This window comes from Alligator mississippiensis, chromosome 4, assembly GCF_030867095.1.
Source record: "Alligator mississippiensis isolate rAllMis1 chromosome 4, rAllMis1, whole genome shotgun sequence".
In the NCBI taxonomy this organism is placed as follows: Eukaryota; Metazoa; Chordata; order Crocodylia; family Alligatoridae; genus Alligator; species Alligator mississippiensis.
Genome location: NC_081827.1, coordinates 166504389 through 166520959, shown reverse-complemented (window position 1 = coordinate 166520959; position 16571 = coordinate 166504389). Strand labels below are relative to the sequence as shown.

At 46.2% G+C, this 16571-nt stretch overlaps 1 protein-coding gene and 1 long non-coding RNA gene across 6 annotated transcripts in view; both read left to right on the top strand.

Annotated features, from left to right (window-relative positions):
• Window positions 1–1152: 1152 nt before the first annotated feature.
• On the top strand, window positions 1153–3887 carry LOC106739617 (uncharacterized). The gene is made up of 2 exons (XR_001372913.3): window positions 1153–1312; window positions 1566–3887. It is a non-coding gene; the product is annotated as an uncharacterized LOC106739617 (long non-coding RNA).
• A 6629-nt stretch (window positions 3888–10516) lies between these two features.
• MLLT6 (MLLT6, PHD finger containing) overlaps window positions 10517–16571 on the top strand; it is a 94409-nt gene continuing 88354 nt past the window's right edge. For 4 of the 5 annotated variants that reach the window (XM_019482562.2, XM_014603631.3, XM_019482563.2 and 1 more), the window contains exons 1-2: window positions 10518–11139; window positions 15667–15746. In XM_019482562.2, the coding sequence (XP_019338107.1) occupies window positions 11031–11139; window positions 15667–15746 (189 nt within the window). In that variant the 5' untranslated portion in view covers window positions 10518–11030. Of the gene's footprint in view, window positions 11140–15666; window positions 15747–16571 lie in introns of all 5 variants that reach the window. The other variant, XM_019482564.2, reaches the window with a different exon arrangement.

Genomic DNA, 16571 nt, shown 5'->3' with positions numbered 1-16571 from the left:
CTAATGGCATAATGGTGGGCACATCTACACACACATTAATATGCTGTGATTACTGCACATTAAGTTTAGCACCTTGAGTTTATATTGACAACATTTTATAGAAGCAGGATGTTGGCTGCTGTGGTTCCTCTGCTTTACCTGTGACAGGTTTGGGGGTTAGGTCTGTGTTGTGTCAGGGCTCACATAGAGTTTTTAGATAATAGTTTGTATGGGTTGGTTTGTCTCTGGCTGATCCTGCCTCAGGCAGGGGGTTGGGCTAGATCAGTGTTTCTCAACCTGTGGGTCATGACCCTAAAGTGGGTCACAAGAATATATGAAAGGGTCACGAATAAACTTTAAAAATGGATTCTCCTTTAAACGTGGGAAACTGTGGCTTTTCCCTTGCAGGCTGGCAGAGGTCCGGCCTGCCAGGGGCTGCTTGGAGTCCCCCCCTGCCCCACACACTGGGGGGCTGGGGGTGGGGGCAGTGAGGGGCACTGGGTCGGGACTGGCCACTGATGTTTACAGATGGGTCCTGGTTAGGGTGGCCATCATTGGCGATGTGCATGCACATGCACCCCCTGAGCGTGGTGGTGCACCCCCTGCAAAAAGGTGCTGCCGACACTGCAGTCGGTCGTCCCTCACCACCCTGCCCCCCTTGCCGCCGGTGTCTGTGGGCGGTCCGCGATTGCCCCTGGCCCCTGCTGGCAGTCGCTGCAGGTGGTTGCTGACCGCTGGCCAGCGCTTGCCACCCCCCACGGGGGGCAGGGGGCACGTGATGCTCACGGTGGCCATCATAGAGTACAGTCTGTCCCCTGTCCTCAGTTTTCTGCTACTCTGTCCTCTATTGATATGAAACCCCACACCTTTCCGCCCTCTATGTTTCTCTTCCAGAAGGTGTGGGGTTTGTTATCAGTAGAGGACAGAAGACAACCCTAGTCCTGGTGCAAAAACTGTTGAGAAGCACTGGACTAGATGACCAGCCCTGCTTCTCCGTGGCTCCACACTGTCTTTGCACTCCCCTTCACGCCGGTCCTTGCGGGTCTGTGTGGAAACCCTCCGGCCTGGCAAGGCGGCGCAGTGGAGTAGCCCCCTTCGCTTGTGCGCTGATCTCCAGCCGCGGCGCCGGGTTGCTCTGGACCCGGAGACCAAGTCGGGGCGCGCTGGGCGCCGCCCGCAGCCCGGCCCCGCCGAGAGGAGCCGCGTCCCCGCGCCCCCGCCCTCGCCCTCGGCCCCTCCTCCCGGCAGCGGCAGGATGTTGTTGCTCGAACCTCAGCGCTCGGAGCTCGGAACCCACGTACCAAAAAAGCCGCCGATCATTTCCTGTCAATAGGTTTACGGGGGTTTCCCACATGCTGAGAAACCCGCCCCCCCCTTCCCTTCCCGCCCCTGCGGCCCGGGGGCTCGAGGCCGGGCCGGGGCTGAGCGGAGGCGAGGGCAGGGCAGGGCGGCGCGGCGCAGCCTGCGCAGAGCGGCGAGTTTCCGCTCGGCAGCGCCCAGCCCACAAGCCCCTCGTAGCGGTGGCGGGGGGAGGTCAGCGGGAGGGAGAGCGAGCGAGCGAGAGAAAACAATTTTCTGTTTGCCAGATCTGCCCCAGCTCTTCAGAGAGACAGCGAGCTGCCAGAGCCGGCGAAAGAGAAACCACAGAGAGAGACGCCACACATCAGAGCCGCCCAGCGCCAAGACCACCAGAGCCGGGGACGCGGCAGGGCAGGGCAGGGCGGAGCTGTGCCTGGATCGCAGGGACCTGCTCCAAGAGTGGTGCAGGGGGGCAGATGAGGGGGCGCTCAGCACCCGCGTGTCCGTGCCTGCCGTGTGGCCGCTTTCCTCACCTTCTTGAGTAACGTTGTGCGGGCGGCTGTGTAAGGCACTTCTTCACATATTTGCAACCCATCTCCACGTGTGAAAGAAAGACAGAAAGAAGAAAAAGGAAGGAAGGAGAAAAAGAAAGAAATGAAGTGGACAAGAAGGAAGAAAGAAAAAAGAAGGAAGGAAAAGAAAGAAAGAAAAATTTAGCTCTGTCAAGAGTTCTCATCTTGACAGCCCTGGTAGATGAAGGATACTCTTCATCCACAGTTTCCCAGCTCATTGCTTGTCAAAATGAGATCTCTCTGGGGTCTACATAAGGGACATTTGGGGGGCCAATACATCTCCATGGTCAGCTCTTGCCCTCGCCACTGAGACTGCCAATTATTATTCCTGTTGGTAGTACAGAAATAATTATATCAATTATATAAATGTTACTTATTTCTGTATTTATTGTGTTACCTTAGTTCTTAGGAGACCTTCCTGTGAAACTAGACTCTGCTGTAATAACTAATGCCCAACAGACAATAAAAGGTTGGTCCCTATTCCAAAGCACTTACATTTAAAGTACAAGCTGACAGTCTAATGCTAAGCATAATGCATGGGAGTGTGTGAGAGAGAAGGAGGGAGATGAGGGCAAAAATTTCATAGAGGAAGTCAGCCATGAGGACATGGATTGTTTCTTGGAGGATGTTCCAAACACACATGAACTTTTAGGCACAAGGATGGTACTGGGCAGTGTGGGCTAAAGGATATATCCGTCAAGCGTAGCAGAGCAGAGGGCATAAAGGTGCTAAGTTATTTAGACTTAGAACTATTTTACAAGTGGAAATTAACTTGCATAGCTATAGCAGAATAGTTATGGCGATTATAGGCCTGTGAGCCTAAGAAGAGAGAGAGATCACTATAGTGGTATATCAATAGCTGCAGTCATGCCATAATAACTCTCATTAAGAACACTGCCTTCCAAAATCAGAGTGACTTGACTTCGGAATAACTACTCTGCTTCAGAAACAAGACAATTATTCCACGATAAACTCCCTTTCATTCTGGAATGGAGTGATCATTAAGAGGCAAACTCCTTCATGGAATTGACACATAAATAGAGGGGCAACACTCAGGCCATAAACCTGGAGCAAAGTGCATTGTGATGATAACTGTACACAGACAAGCAGGCAGCCCAAAGTCTTAAAAACAAGTAGGCTATGCATGGAAAGGTAAGCATTTGAAATTGGGAGCAAACTGGCCCTGACTCACCCAGAGGTACATTTTCCACTGTCAGAGTAGGGCTAGGCTTGTATCATGTGCTTATAGCCTGAGGTCCGGGACACATCAGCAGGGAAACTTTAGCTTTACTGAGAAAAGGGAAGTTTGAACACATGGTACAGTCCCTTGAAGTGAGATAAATCTGCTGTAGCTAACCACTTCTTCCTCAGTTGCAATGAGGCCCATCCCTTGAGGACTTCAGGCCAGGGCAAGGTCATTTCTTCTTGTAATAGCCATTTACTTGTACATTTACTAGATGCCCAAAGGCAGCTGCATCCAGACTTTTGCTTCAAGGTTCCATGTCTTGGGGCAACCTCTCATTGTGTTCTTATGGCCTAAATATACAAGTGCAAGCTAAATAGATGCAGCCAGTTTGAACAAGGAAAAGGATGTCCTGTTCAGTTTATTAAACTGCACCTGACAAGGGGATGTCCCTTGTTTATGCAGATAATCTCCCATTCTCCTTTTCTGGAAAAAAATTAGCAGCAGAAAAATTATTTCTTAGTGCATGGCCTATAGGAGCTCTTAGTTCCCTAGTATGATAAGGCAGCAAGATAAGTAGGCTGGTAAAATGAAAAGTGGTTACAAAAATGTAGGAGTCTCAGTTTAACATGTGAAGGAAAATGAAACTAATTAAAAAGCCACTTAAAATATTCCCCTCTGTAAAAGAGAGAAATGTTACACCACAAACAAATTTGTTACATTCCTGTGTGTGATGATCATGCACTATATTCGTTGTCTTTATTGTTTGGAATGACTCAGAAGCACCAAGGCAAACGTAGCCTACTGTATCTTTTGATTCAAGCGGTTAAAGTAAAAGGAAGACATTTAAGATATTTTGGTTACTACCTTATTTTCTTTAGAAGTCGGTAACAACATGGTTTCCTTATGAAGTCAATACTGACATCATTGTTTCCTTTCAGATACATTCATGACATTGTTTAATGAATAATAGCTTGCACATAGATGGTGTTTTTCATGCATGCTGCTCAAAGGACTTTGCAAAAAGGAATTGGTCTTTTACAGAATGGGAAAATGATGCATAAAGGGAGGAAATGACTGACCCAAAGTCAAAGAAGTTGGCAGCAAAGTAAAGTCTAGAACAGGGGTAGACAACCCCTGGCACAGGTGCCAGTTTGTGGCACACAAAGGCATTTTGTTGGGTACGTACACCTCAGAGTGGATGGCAGAGAAAGAGCCTGGGCTGCACTGCCACCTCAAGGATCAGGCCCTTTGCAGCTCCCCCATCATCCGCCCCTGGCACTCCAACATCTTATCAGTTGAGGTTGCAGGTGTTTTGGGCACTCTGCATTGCCAACAGCTGGTCTAGAACCTATATATCCTGTTTATTGGTGCCCTGCACAGTTACCTGAATAAGCTGTGAGCACTCTTCTGTGTCTGAATAACACAAGGCCTGTCCCATGAGACATCAGGCATACAGGTAAACCTGTTAATAAAACCCGAACACTAATCTAGAGGTCTAGTCTAATGTGCAGTTGCCTTCTAACTTATCAGTACAATATCATTTAAAAGTGTATGTGATCCTATAAAATCTGGCATCTTGTTGGTAATGTTTTATTTGTTTAGGGCAGAGAAAAAGACCAAGATAAAGAGCAGAGTTGTTTCTTGGGGGTGTGGTTAATGCAAAATAGGGGCAAAGTTCTTAGCTTTTCCTTTTAAAACAATATATTACAAAGATAGCAGACGTTCCTGTTCAAACAGAAACTTTGGCTTTTCTAACAAGAGTTCAGGGGCCCAACTTTCCCTCTGCAGGATAGTAGGAGCTCTGGAGACTTTAGTTGGGATTCCCTGAGTCCTGCTCTCTGGAGACCTATATAACATGGAACAATTTAAAAATTACTGTGCATTGACGATCTCAACACATTTTACAGTGGTAATACCCCATATTCTTATTCTCTGGGTCAAGGAAATCTTGGGATTATGACACCCCAATTGTGTCTGACATTGGGGATGGGTTAATTATTGCCAGGAAACAAAGGCAAAGAGGGAGAAATTGATTTAAAATTATGTCTTTTAAGAGCCATCCACATGTTGGCCAAACCAGTACATAAGCCTGACCAGGACAGAAAGTCAGAAGCTCAGAGCTGTCCAATTAGGACAGTCTGAATATGGGAGATTTAAAAAAAAAAATGAGTAAGATTCAAATTGTCACATTGAAAGATGGGGTCAAATAATGGTCTACTATAAGTAATACATAGAGGGCCCAGGTGACACAGGCACTTTACAGGCATAGAATAATAGCCAGTTCCTGTTACGAAGGGCTAGCAGCCTAAATAGATAAGAAGGAAAAGGGGACGAAGTACCACGATTTGCCCAGTGTCTTGTAATTGGTTGATGGCAGAGCTGGGACCAGAGCTCACTTCTCTCAGCTCACAATAGGATCTGAAATAAGGGGTTTGAAGGAAATACTAATAGGCAAAATTTTAAGGGAAGCTTTTTTCAGCTTCAGTAACATGTATATTCTCCCATTTGTGATATCACTCATTTATGGTGAAGAACAGGAAGTATTACTGCCAGATCTTGGTGGGAGGAAAGAAACTGCAGATCTGAACTGAGGAAGGAACTTTTTAGAGATGCAGCAAGAGGGATACATTGATTGTGGGAGGAGCAGAACATCCCTGTGTGCAACACTAGTTGTCGTGCCCATCTCTAGCAGATGGCCCTTACCAAGGATAGGAAGCTAGGTTCTGCTGCCAGCTAGTGGATTTGCTTCCTTAGCTCAAGTGATAAGAGGCTCATGCTTTGATGGTGCAGTTCCTGAAGTCTGACACTGACGGTAACTCAGGGAGAGGTTATTACTTTTCCCTTCACATTCACTTCTTCCTACAACCTGCCTTTGTGGAAGGAGGCAAAACCTCAGACAGAGCAAACTACTTTGAAGAAATGTCTTCATTATAGAGAGGCATAGATTTGCTTTCCCCTGTGTAGACAAGACCTGCCTTGCTTGGAATCAGATGGGTAATGATTCTTACTGCTGCCGCTTTCATGTGCTAGTTTCACTGGCCCCCATTTCCCCACAGAGGAAGGACCTGAAGGCAATATTAGGTATAAGGAATGGCTTTAATTCCTAGAAGAAGCTATGAAAGAGAACTGTGATATCATGTGGATATGTGAGTCTATTGCCAGTCCGTCAAACACAGGAAGCCCAATACATTCTTACCTTGACACTTTACTTATGTACTTCAGGTACTAGTTAAGCTTGACTTAAATGTCCTTTGTCTAGTCCAGAAAAGGTTGAAACTCTTTTGAAGCACTTGCTGTAACAAAGTTTAAGGTGATTTGATCCTTGTACAGGGCTTTCTCCCCCCTGTTTTTCTATTATGACTGATGGGGTTTTTTTTAAATAAAGTAGCTACAGCACGAACAACACAAAAAGTATGTTAATGTGCAGCTGAGCTCTGAAAATATGATTTTGCAGGGCACTGTGCTCATTTTACCTTAAAAGTTCTCATATCGCTGCCATTCCATCAACAAGTAAAAGGATATAGCTTTCAAATACCAGTGAAACACAAAGTGAATTCTGAAAGTCCAGCTGAGTGTGAGATCACCAGTAAGACACTTGACACTCAGGACAAAGTTAACAATTATGTGCATGATGCATGTGCCAGAGAAGGATCCAACTTCTCTTAGAGTATTAATCTCTGTCATGCTAGCAATCGTAACAGTTTTTATAAGTCAAGCCAGCAGTTATGATTTAGATACACAAGAGGCTCAGTTCTTTTGCATCTGTATGTGTTTTACAGAGCCTCTTCCCTAAACACAGCCACATAGTGGACGTGTCTACATGTGTGCTTTAATGTGCATTAGCCTATTTTCTTGTTCATTAAAGCATCACAAAAAATCTGTGCGCTTTTGCTAATGCGCATTAAACTAAAATAATGCGCTTTTTTCCTAGTACCTCACAATGAAAGTACTAAATTTAATGCACATCAGCAAAAGCAAATTAAGGAATGTGTAGACATGCCCATTGTGAAACACCTGTGGGGGAAATACGAAAGGGACAATATAAATTTGGTAGCTTTAGCTCTTAGTTTTCACAGTTACAGCTTTACCCTACTTTTGCTTAAGATGCAGGCATGCTCTTTCCTTTCTGACCTATCCTTTCCTCACCATAGGGATTAGTTATGTAAATTGGGATTTTATCCCATGAAGGCAAATTTCAGTTCAAGTCCAAGTGCCTCTTAGCATGGCCAACTGGAACCAAGACCATCAGGGGACAGAGGATGTTTAGCATTTTGCCCTACAGCCTAAAACAACTTTAAGCCACAAGTGTCTCCTTCAGGTTATAAAGGCAATTGGCCAGATTTTTTTTCTTTTAAACAAGTTTATAACACAATAGATAAAAGGGAAAGAAAAAGGCAGAGGGAGGGAACCCTCCTAGAAAAGTGAGCTAAGGCTCAGTGAATTTCCAGCAATGTGGTGAACGTATTGTCTGCCCCTGTAACTCTCAAAGGAATGTAATAAAAGGAAGACGGCAGCCCAGCAGGCAACTTCTAGGGGAGCCGTCTGCCTTCCAGCCCCTTGATGTAACGCTTGAACAGGTGCAATATAAAGGATGCTAAACTGGTGATTATTAGGGCTGTTGGAATGGGTTTCCTTTTTGCTGTCTGATGTAAAGATTTTTTTAAGGCACTGTATTAAGGATATATAGATCACCTACTCCACTGGAAAAACCATATTTGACGAGAAAAAGAAGAGCTGCCAGTCTAATTGCTATTTGTCATGATTATCCTCTTATTTACGCTACTGTAAAACAGGAATAATTGTACTGAAATCAATGGCAGGATATACACCCATAAGAGGAGGAGAACCAGAACCACTATTATATTTCTGCTGAAATACTGACAGTTCCACTGACTGACTCCGGAGCAAAGATCTGAACTCTTGGCCACTCAAGTTTGTATAACTGGCCTCAAAGATTTTGACATGTCTGCCTTTGTAGGAATTCAGAGGGGCTTTTCTTCTGCTCAGGAGTTTCTGCACTTCCAAGATTATCTGTACTTAAAGCTTGGAAGCCACACAAAGAATCAGAGAAAAGGTTTCTTGCGGTTCAGTGACTTCATGGTTAAACTTCCCAGTCAAGATACAGCATTCTCTTCCTCAGCTATAATGTACATTATTTCTTTTTCACGACAACAAGGGTTTACATGAATGGAACTTGGAAATATTAATGCAAACTACCCAACCTTAAAAGTGTCTTTTTATTGACCGTGTGCTTTTTCATTCCATTACCCAAGCTAATCTGGGCCATAACTTGTACTACTATAATAGTTATGGAATTTAATTCTGAGGGCTCCTCTAGGCACCATCTAACTCATTGCAAAACCATTCCCTGAACTAAGTTCTATTACTTTGCACGCTCCACCTTTTAGTGCTCTGCTTTCTGTTACAGACGGGGTTGTCAATTGGGTAAGTCACTGGGCAGAAAATCAAGAGATCCCAGTTTCATAGGCGACTGTGGGGTGGGGAGGAATGGAGTGACACGTGCCCCACCGACAAGGCCGTCCCTGCTGCCTACACCGCCGCCAGCTTCTGCGATGCTTGCCAGCCCCATCTCCACTGCTGACGCCAGCTTCTGCTGGTGCACCCCCAGACTCAGGAGGCACTAGTCACCCAGGCCCAGTTTCATCCTTAGCTCCCACCAGCTGTAAAACTTTAGGCCAGCTATTTCTGTCGCTGTTCTTCAGGTTCTCGCCTCACTCTTTTTATTTTTACTTTAGGAACCTCAGGGCAATGACTACATCCCACTACATGACTGTATACAGTGCACTAGTCTTAGTGTGCACCTCTAGCTGCTCATGCAATATGGTAATCTAATCCCATGTAGTTTTACTTCTTATACAGGGTCTTCATAAAATCCTTGTGCACAACCTAAGTTATTAAAGCTTAAAAGTGCACAAGGACTCTATGAAGACCCTGTACTATGATGCTTTCTGATCTTCTGTTTAGGTTTGATCTGTAACATATCTGTCCCAATGGGCGGGTCTATACAAGATGTTAACTGAGCAATAGCCTAATAACACTGCACAGCATGAAAAGTGCTAATACGCTACTGCACAGTATTGTTAGGCTACGGCACAGTAGTGTCACTAAAAAGGTGTTCACTGGTGCTTCTGTACAGTAACTCTGGTTACTGCACATTTATTTAGTACTTGGTTATACAAGTACTAAATTAAATGTGCAGTAACCACTGTGCATTAATGAATGTGTAGACATGCCCAGTGCTACTCAAAGGGCTATTTTTCTCCCCATTCCTTTGGAAAGATACCTTAGCTAAACAGGTGCCAATAGGTTTAAAAGGTGTGGGTTGTAGCTGTGTTGGTCTAAGGCAGGGGTGGACAATTATTTCAGGCAGAGGGCCACTTACTGAGTTTTGGCAAGCCATAGAGGGCCACATGACAGGCAGATCAATATTAATTTTCTAAATTTTTTAGGGGCCCCCTGGGCCAGATAGAATGGTTTGGTGGGCTGCATCTGGCCCCTGGCCACATTTTGCCCACCCCTGGTCTAAGGACATATGCAGACAAGGTTCTTTGGGTAAATATGGGCAAGTCTACAAATCACCCTATGGTGATGTAGCGACGTGCTACGTCATCCTATGGAGTGCTATGGCAATGTAGTGATCATGTGGGTCTACATGTGACCAGCGGCTACATTGCTGTAGCGGCATGCTCCCCCATTTTAGCGCACTGCTATGGGAACATAGCAGCAAAATCTAACCACATGCTGTGTGCACGGTGCAGTACAGGCAGTTATTGTGCCATGCTTTAGCACTTCAAAAAGGAAGTGCTAAAGCATGGCGCCACAGCAACATTACCATACAGTGACGTGTAGACCTGCACAGTGATATCATTTATTAGACCAGCTAAATAGTTGGAAAAATTGTTCTTTGCAAGCTTTTGGGCACAAACGCCTTCCTTCAGGCATAGGGAGAGTCTGATGGTGTGTTGTGTTCTCCTGGATGGAACAGAAGCCAATATGCAGATATATGGGTCTGTATTTTGCATATTGGTTTCTATTCTATCCAGAACACAACACACTGTCAGACTCTCCCTATGCCTGAAGAAAAGCGTGTGTGCCCGAAAGCTTGCAAAGAACAATTTTTTCCGACTATTTAGTTGGTGTAGTAAAAAGATATCACGTTTACCCAAAGGACCTTGTCTACAATAGAGTTAAAAAATGTCTACTCTTTGAGAGCCAGTGTCTAAAAGACGCCAGACGGTGGCGCTGGCAGAACCCCTATCTGTCAAAAAGGAATTGTATAGCTAATAGGATTTGGGGAATGGTCCTAAATGATCGCTCCGGAGATATCCATGTTGACTGGGGTGGGCAAGAATCCAGAGTTTTGCACACACGGGTGCGCATTTGGGTTTCTGATCAGTTTATTTGGGGAGAGGGGGGCAAAAAGCAAAAGGAGCGGGTGGCGGGCGGGGCTGGGGGGAGAAGGAAAAAAAAAATCTAACAAAAAATGCTCCCTACCCAGCCAGGCTGCAATCCCTGAACCTAAGATTTTACAAGAGCATGTAAACTACGCAGCCATGATTGCTGTGTAGACTGGAGACAGGGGAGCTTGCATGTACGGTGTGTGTGTGTGTGTGTGTGTGTGTGTGCCTGTGTGCATGCGAGACAGAGAGAGCGAGCGAGCGCGAGCGAGAGAGTACGTGTAGACGGGAATGTGCCACCCTCCAGCCCCTGAGCCCGGGCGAGCTCCGGCTCCGCTGATTGTCTCCTAGCAGTAACAATGTGGATTTACGCCGGGGGTCCCGGACCCTTGTCTCCGCCCGTGGAAACCGTGTGAAAGGCAGACTGCAAAAGAAAAAAGAAAAAGAAAAGAAAGAAAGAAAGAAAGAAAGAAAGAAAGAAAGAAAGAAAAAACCAGGGGGGAAGAAAGGAGGTCAGAGGAGGAGGAGTGTCTGCCGGAGGAGGGGGGGTGGGGAAAAGGAAACCCTCATGGAAGTATGAAGGAGATGGTGGGAGGCTGCTGTGTCTGTTCTGATGAGAGGGGCTGGGCGGAGAACCCGCTGGTGTACTGCGATGGACACGGGTGTAACGTGGCCGTGCATCAAGGTAAGCGATCGGCAGCAGAAGGAAGAAAACAAGCCGGAGCCCGCGGGCAGGGCTGGGGCTCGGCGCCGGCGGGCGGGCGGGCGGGCGGGCGGACAAGGGGAGCCGGCCCCGCTCCCGCCCCGGCCCCGCGGGCACCGAGCGGCGCTGCCAGGATCCGGGCCCTCTGCGCGGGGCGGGGGGAGGGGGGGCGCGAAGCTTTGTTGTATTCCTATTGTTCCGAATAACGGGCCGGGCCGGGCCGGGCCGCGCGGGGCGGGCGGGGCGGGGGGCGCTGCCCAGGTGGGAGGCGGGGGCCGAGCCCCGCGATCTGTCGGCGGGCCGGGCCAGGCCAGGCCGGGCCGGCGGCAGCGGCCGGGAGCTATTTATGACCCGCGGCGGCTCCTGCGCTGCGATGTCGCCCGCGAGGGCTCCGGGGGGCTCGGCCAGACAGCGCTGACCTCTGGCAGCTCCTCCCGCTTCCTTCCGGGCTGCTGCCGGCTCTCGCGGGCTGCCCCGGCCCGGGGCGGCTGCAGGGAGGGACACGGCGGCTCTTGGCGGGCAGGGGCAGGGGCAGGGGCAGGGGCTGCGCTGGCAGATGATGAACGTGGGGCAGGAGGCTGCGGAGGAGTGAAGCCAGCTCTCCTGGCCAGGGCTGGTGCTGCTCGCGGCCGCACATGGCTGCAGGCACTCCCCCCCGCCCCCGGGCCGCATCCTCCGAGGCGGGGAGGAAACAACCCCCCACACATCGCCCTCGAGATAAGGATCATTTGCATGTTTAAATCACTTTGCACTCTTGCAGCGGGCTTGGACCGGAAAGTTTGCGCAGTCAGATCTCGGAAGCAGCAGAGTGCGTGTGCACGTGTGTGTGTGTGCGTGTGCGTGCATCCATCCTTGTGTGCGTGTGTCTGTGTATGTGTGTATACGGGGGTATGTGTACCTGTGTACATCTTTGTGTATACATGTGTGTATGTGTATGTGTGTCTCTGTGTATATGTGCCTATGCATGAGTATATGTATACATGTGTGCATATGTGTACATGTATGTATGTGTATATATATGTATGTGTGTGTACATGTGCCTATACATGAGTATATGTGTGTATGCATGTGTGTATTTGCATATATGTGTGTGTACATGTGTATGTGTGTATGTATATGTATGTGTGCACATGCATGCACATATATATGTGTGTATATGCAGGTGCGTATATGTGTGTATGTATGTGTATGTGTGTATGTATATGTGTGTGTGTGTGTGTGCACGCGCACGCACATTTGCTTTGGTTTGGTTTAAATCTAGCAGAAGGAAAGAGGCTGCAAAACTGAGGAAGTGCTTGCTTGATAAGGTTAAGCAATAATTATCCTGTCTCATCTGGTATCTGTCAGGTTTTGGATCTATCCTGATCATGTCCATATGCCAGTATTTATCTATCCTCTTTCTGTAGGCAACCCCCTGCCCATATCACCAGGCAAAGCCAGGTGTGTGTGTGTGTGTGTGTGCGCACGCACTCGTGCCCTTCCCTCAACTTCAATAATATGCTGCGTTGCTTTGAGTTTGGAGGTTGGGCTTTCTCCTGAGATGTATGTGGTTGTCACATCCAGGCTCACACCTGTAATAAGAGGTAATTTGCAACCAGGTGAGCAAAGGGGAGTTAAACAGAGGATGTGAAGCTTGCAGGGGAAATCTCGAAGGCAGAACTAATGCTTGGCTGTCTCCTGTCATAAAACAGTTTATTCCGGGAGGCCCTAACCCCACTCCATTCTGCTGCAAGTCCCTTCATAATTACACCAGGTTGTTTTAACATCACTGATATAATTCTCCTACTTCCCATTATGTGTAATACCAGAAGCTTCAAGACATTTTTTTTATGAGTGATTACCGGATAAAAATGAAGGGCAGTGGCATCTGCAACCCCACTCCCTAAATGAACCAAGATGCTTTCATTTGCAAACAAGAACAGTGCTTTTATCCTTTCAGGGTATCTCTGTTTTCAGGCTGGCACAGGTGTTGAGACTGTGTGTTTTCTATTTGCTGTGGCAATGGCAGAGCAAGCATATAGCATTTGATTTTGGTTGGGTTTGCAAAGCACTTTTTATTTAAGAAAGTCATAGTCATGGAGCAGCCTATTAAATACACCCAGCAAGATCTTTAGAACTTGGAGGCCTCCTTCAAGTGCTAGTAACTTCAAGTATATCCTAGATGAAATCTGAAAGCATTATCCTCTCCCATAGAGTTGGCATTGTGGTGTGGTTTTGGTTCGCTTTTAATTCTTACTGAGGCAAAATACCACCTGTTAATCTGTTAGTTTCTCTCTTTGTACTTCCTGAATATTGGCAAAATCATGTTTAGTGTTTGAAATGATCTCCTGAATAAAACAAAGGGGCAAAAAGCTATTTTTGAGCTTACTTCAAAGCTTTGCATTAAAACTAGTAAAAAAAAAGGTTATGATATTTTGTGCAAAGAATCATGAACATTTAGTTTCTTCCCTTCCATCAGAACTCTAAATGTCAACAAAAATCTAATCAAAATGGCAAATTAATATTTTCAACTCCGTGCAGTTGTTATTCTTCCTTCTTTTCTTTCTTCTTGAAGCAATGGGTACAGAAACGAATAATGTCTCCAGCTGAGTGCTTGCTTCTGGCCCAAAGCCCATTGCTAAAGATGGACCCAAGGCAGGCTCCTCTATCATTGCTTTTATACAGTTTCTATTTTCTTATGTGTATGCCTTGGCTCATCGTTGAGTGAGCCAGCCCTTTTGGTTTAATTCCATCACCACATTTTTTTTCTGGTTCACATAAAATCACAGGCATTAGAGAGAGGAAAAAAACCAACTGGGGTCATGTTTGTCAATCCCCAAGGGACCATCACAAAATTGCTTGCAGCAATATATTTTCAGATGCTCTGTCGAACCTAGTTTCAAGTATCTTGAGCGACTGGGATTCCACCCCAACTGTCAGCTCAGATTTGGAGGTGGAATAAAGAGGATGTAATTTGTTCTGTCTTAGTGGCTGAAGCATGAATTATTTCACCCTTTACCCCTGTCTTTGCTTTGCTTCTGTAGCTTTAGACGCACCTGCTTTAGTGGCATTGGAGCCAGCATCCTCTCAGAGCCAGAAGGTCCTTCAGGACCCATCAAGGCCATTCCTTGGCTGGGTTTGGCAGGGGGTGGCTGAAAAAGTCAGGGTGTCCTCAAGTGACACTACCAATCCTTGTATAGGACTAGTAGCCCAGAGTCTGTACTGTCCCATCATCACAGAAAGGAAACAGGCTGATTATGGAAAAGAGAGAGCTTTTGTTTGCACAGAGAGATCTTGCAACAATCAGCAATGATGGCAAAACCAAAGACTGCTGGGGGAAAGGTTTGTTCAAATTTGCCTGGATATGAGCTAGAGGCTATTATGTTAAAGTGGAACCTGCTCCCAACATTGCTCTGAAACAGCCCAAAGTTGGTGACCTTCCAGGCATGCTGCAAAAAGACATCTGTTGGACATGGCTTATGGAAAAGTCTAATGTTAGGTTCTTACAGTAATGAAGGGGTATAAAAGAGTATCTGTAGGTGTCTGGCTGGCTGAGTGCCCATTAAAATGATTCCTTTCATGCTGCTGGGATCCTATTGTATTGCTAACAATAGTTAGGGTGCCTACAGCCTTGGATAGGCATATTTTTAAGTACCTTGAATCTAATAAATAAAGTGGGAACTGGCAGGGTTGAAATTGGTTAGCACAGGGAGCAAGAAGCTATAAGCACTCTATCCACCCTATTCTGGGCAGAATCAGAGGAAGGTTCTCCAGATAACTCAGCTTCCCTTTAGGCTACATTTTCAGACATTTTCTTCATATTGGGGCATGAAGTCTTTTGATAAAAGTCTGACTAAGAGTGTCATCATGGAAGCTGCTGAGTTCTGAGCATTTTGGAAAATGTGGTCACTTATTTAGGGACTGAACTGTCCTGAAAATCTAGTTCCCAGCTGTGGGATCTTGGTTGGGGTTTTTTTTGTCTCCTGCCTCTCCCTACCTGCCCAGAGCTACTGCTACTGAAGACTGGTTCACTGATGAAGGGATGATGGGCCTAGGAGTTTTAAGACCTGGGTTATAGTCCAAGCTCTTGTGCAAACATAGACAAGTTACTGGTATTTCACTACCCTGTGCCTATGTGGACTGGATGAAATTCTACAGTCTATATTACATGGTGGGGGTCAAACTAGATGTGCTAATTGTTCCTTTTAAGCTTCAGATTCGTTTCAAGCTGACTTTTTCCATAGTACTCTAATTTGCAGGTGTGATCAAAGCCAAAAGATGTTCTGTGAGAGACTTGTGGTGGCAGGAGAGGGAGCTTGGTATCTTGAGAGGGTAGAGTTCTGCTGCTAGAGGGTAGGGGTGTGGTGGGGAAGCTACTGTTTAATGTTAATTTATGATCTTGTATTATGGTCCTGTTGTTTAAAGCGTTGCTTAGGCTGGAACATCCCCTTTTTATAATCATAGAAAACAGTTTATATTCAATGAGCAGTGAAAAATAAGCCATATGACCATCTCCTACTTTTCTTTCAGCTTGCTATGGAATTGTCCAGGTTCCCACTGGACCCTGGTTCTGTCGAAAATGTGAGTCACAAGAGAGAGCCGCCCGGGTGGTAAGTATGAGCCATACTTTGTCCTTATATTGCATAGACTATTTTTTTCTCCTCTGTTTCTTGGGAAAGCATTGTGTAGTTCCCTGGTGAGGGCTGCAGTGTACAGTTACTCAGGAGAGTCAGGTTCAACTCCAAGCTCTGTTCCTAACCCTGGGCATGACCCTGGGCAAGTCATTCTGTCTCCTCACCTTATACTGAGCTGCCTAACTCCCTTGTTCAGTTTCCCTATTCTCTAGTAAGCAAAATTATATTGACCAACATTTGTGCAGTGCTTTGAGATGCAGGGGTGAAAAGTGCTGCACAAGCATTTTTATGAGTAGGTTGGTAGGGGCTGATAACCTTTATCTCTGGCCTCCCAACACCCTCCATAGATTATGGTTAGTCTCTAAAAAGAGACCCCCATATTTCTTTTTCCCTTTCATCACCCCTCCCCACAAGGTTAGCAAGTATGGGATGGGTGTGTGCATGCATGGGTGTCTGCGTTCATGTGTGGATGAAGCTGACATAGTTCAGGTAGTGTGTAAAACTATAGAAAGAATTCTAGACACCTTGCCCTCAATTCAGTTTGAGGCTCAGTAGCAACTTAGCAGTCCTACAGCACTTTACAAGGGCTCATTAATTAATTCTGGCATCACCCTTGTAAAGCAAAAAAGAAAAAAATCATTAGGACAGGGGCTGTCTTTTAGGCCTTGCTAAATCATGTGGTTTTTTAAATGATAAAATTGGTATAAAGCCCCCATATAGACACTCTGTTTGATTTAAGAGGTTTTTGTTTTGGTTTAGCTTAAAGATGTTCCTAGAAGTAGTCAATGTATCGAAATTGTA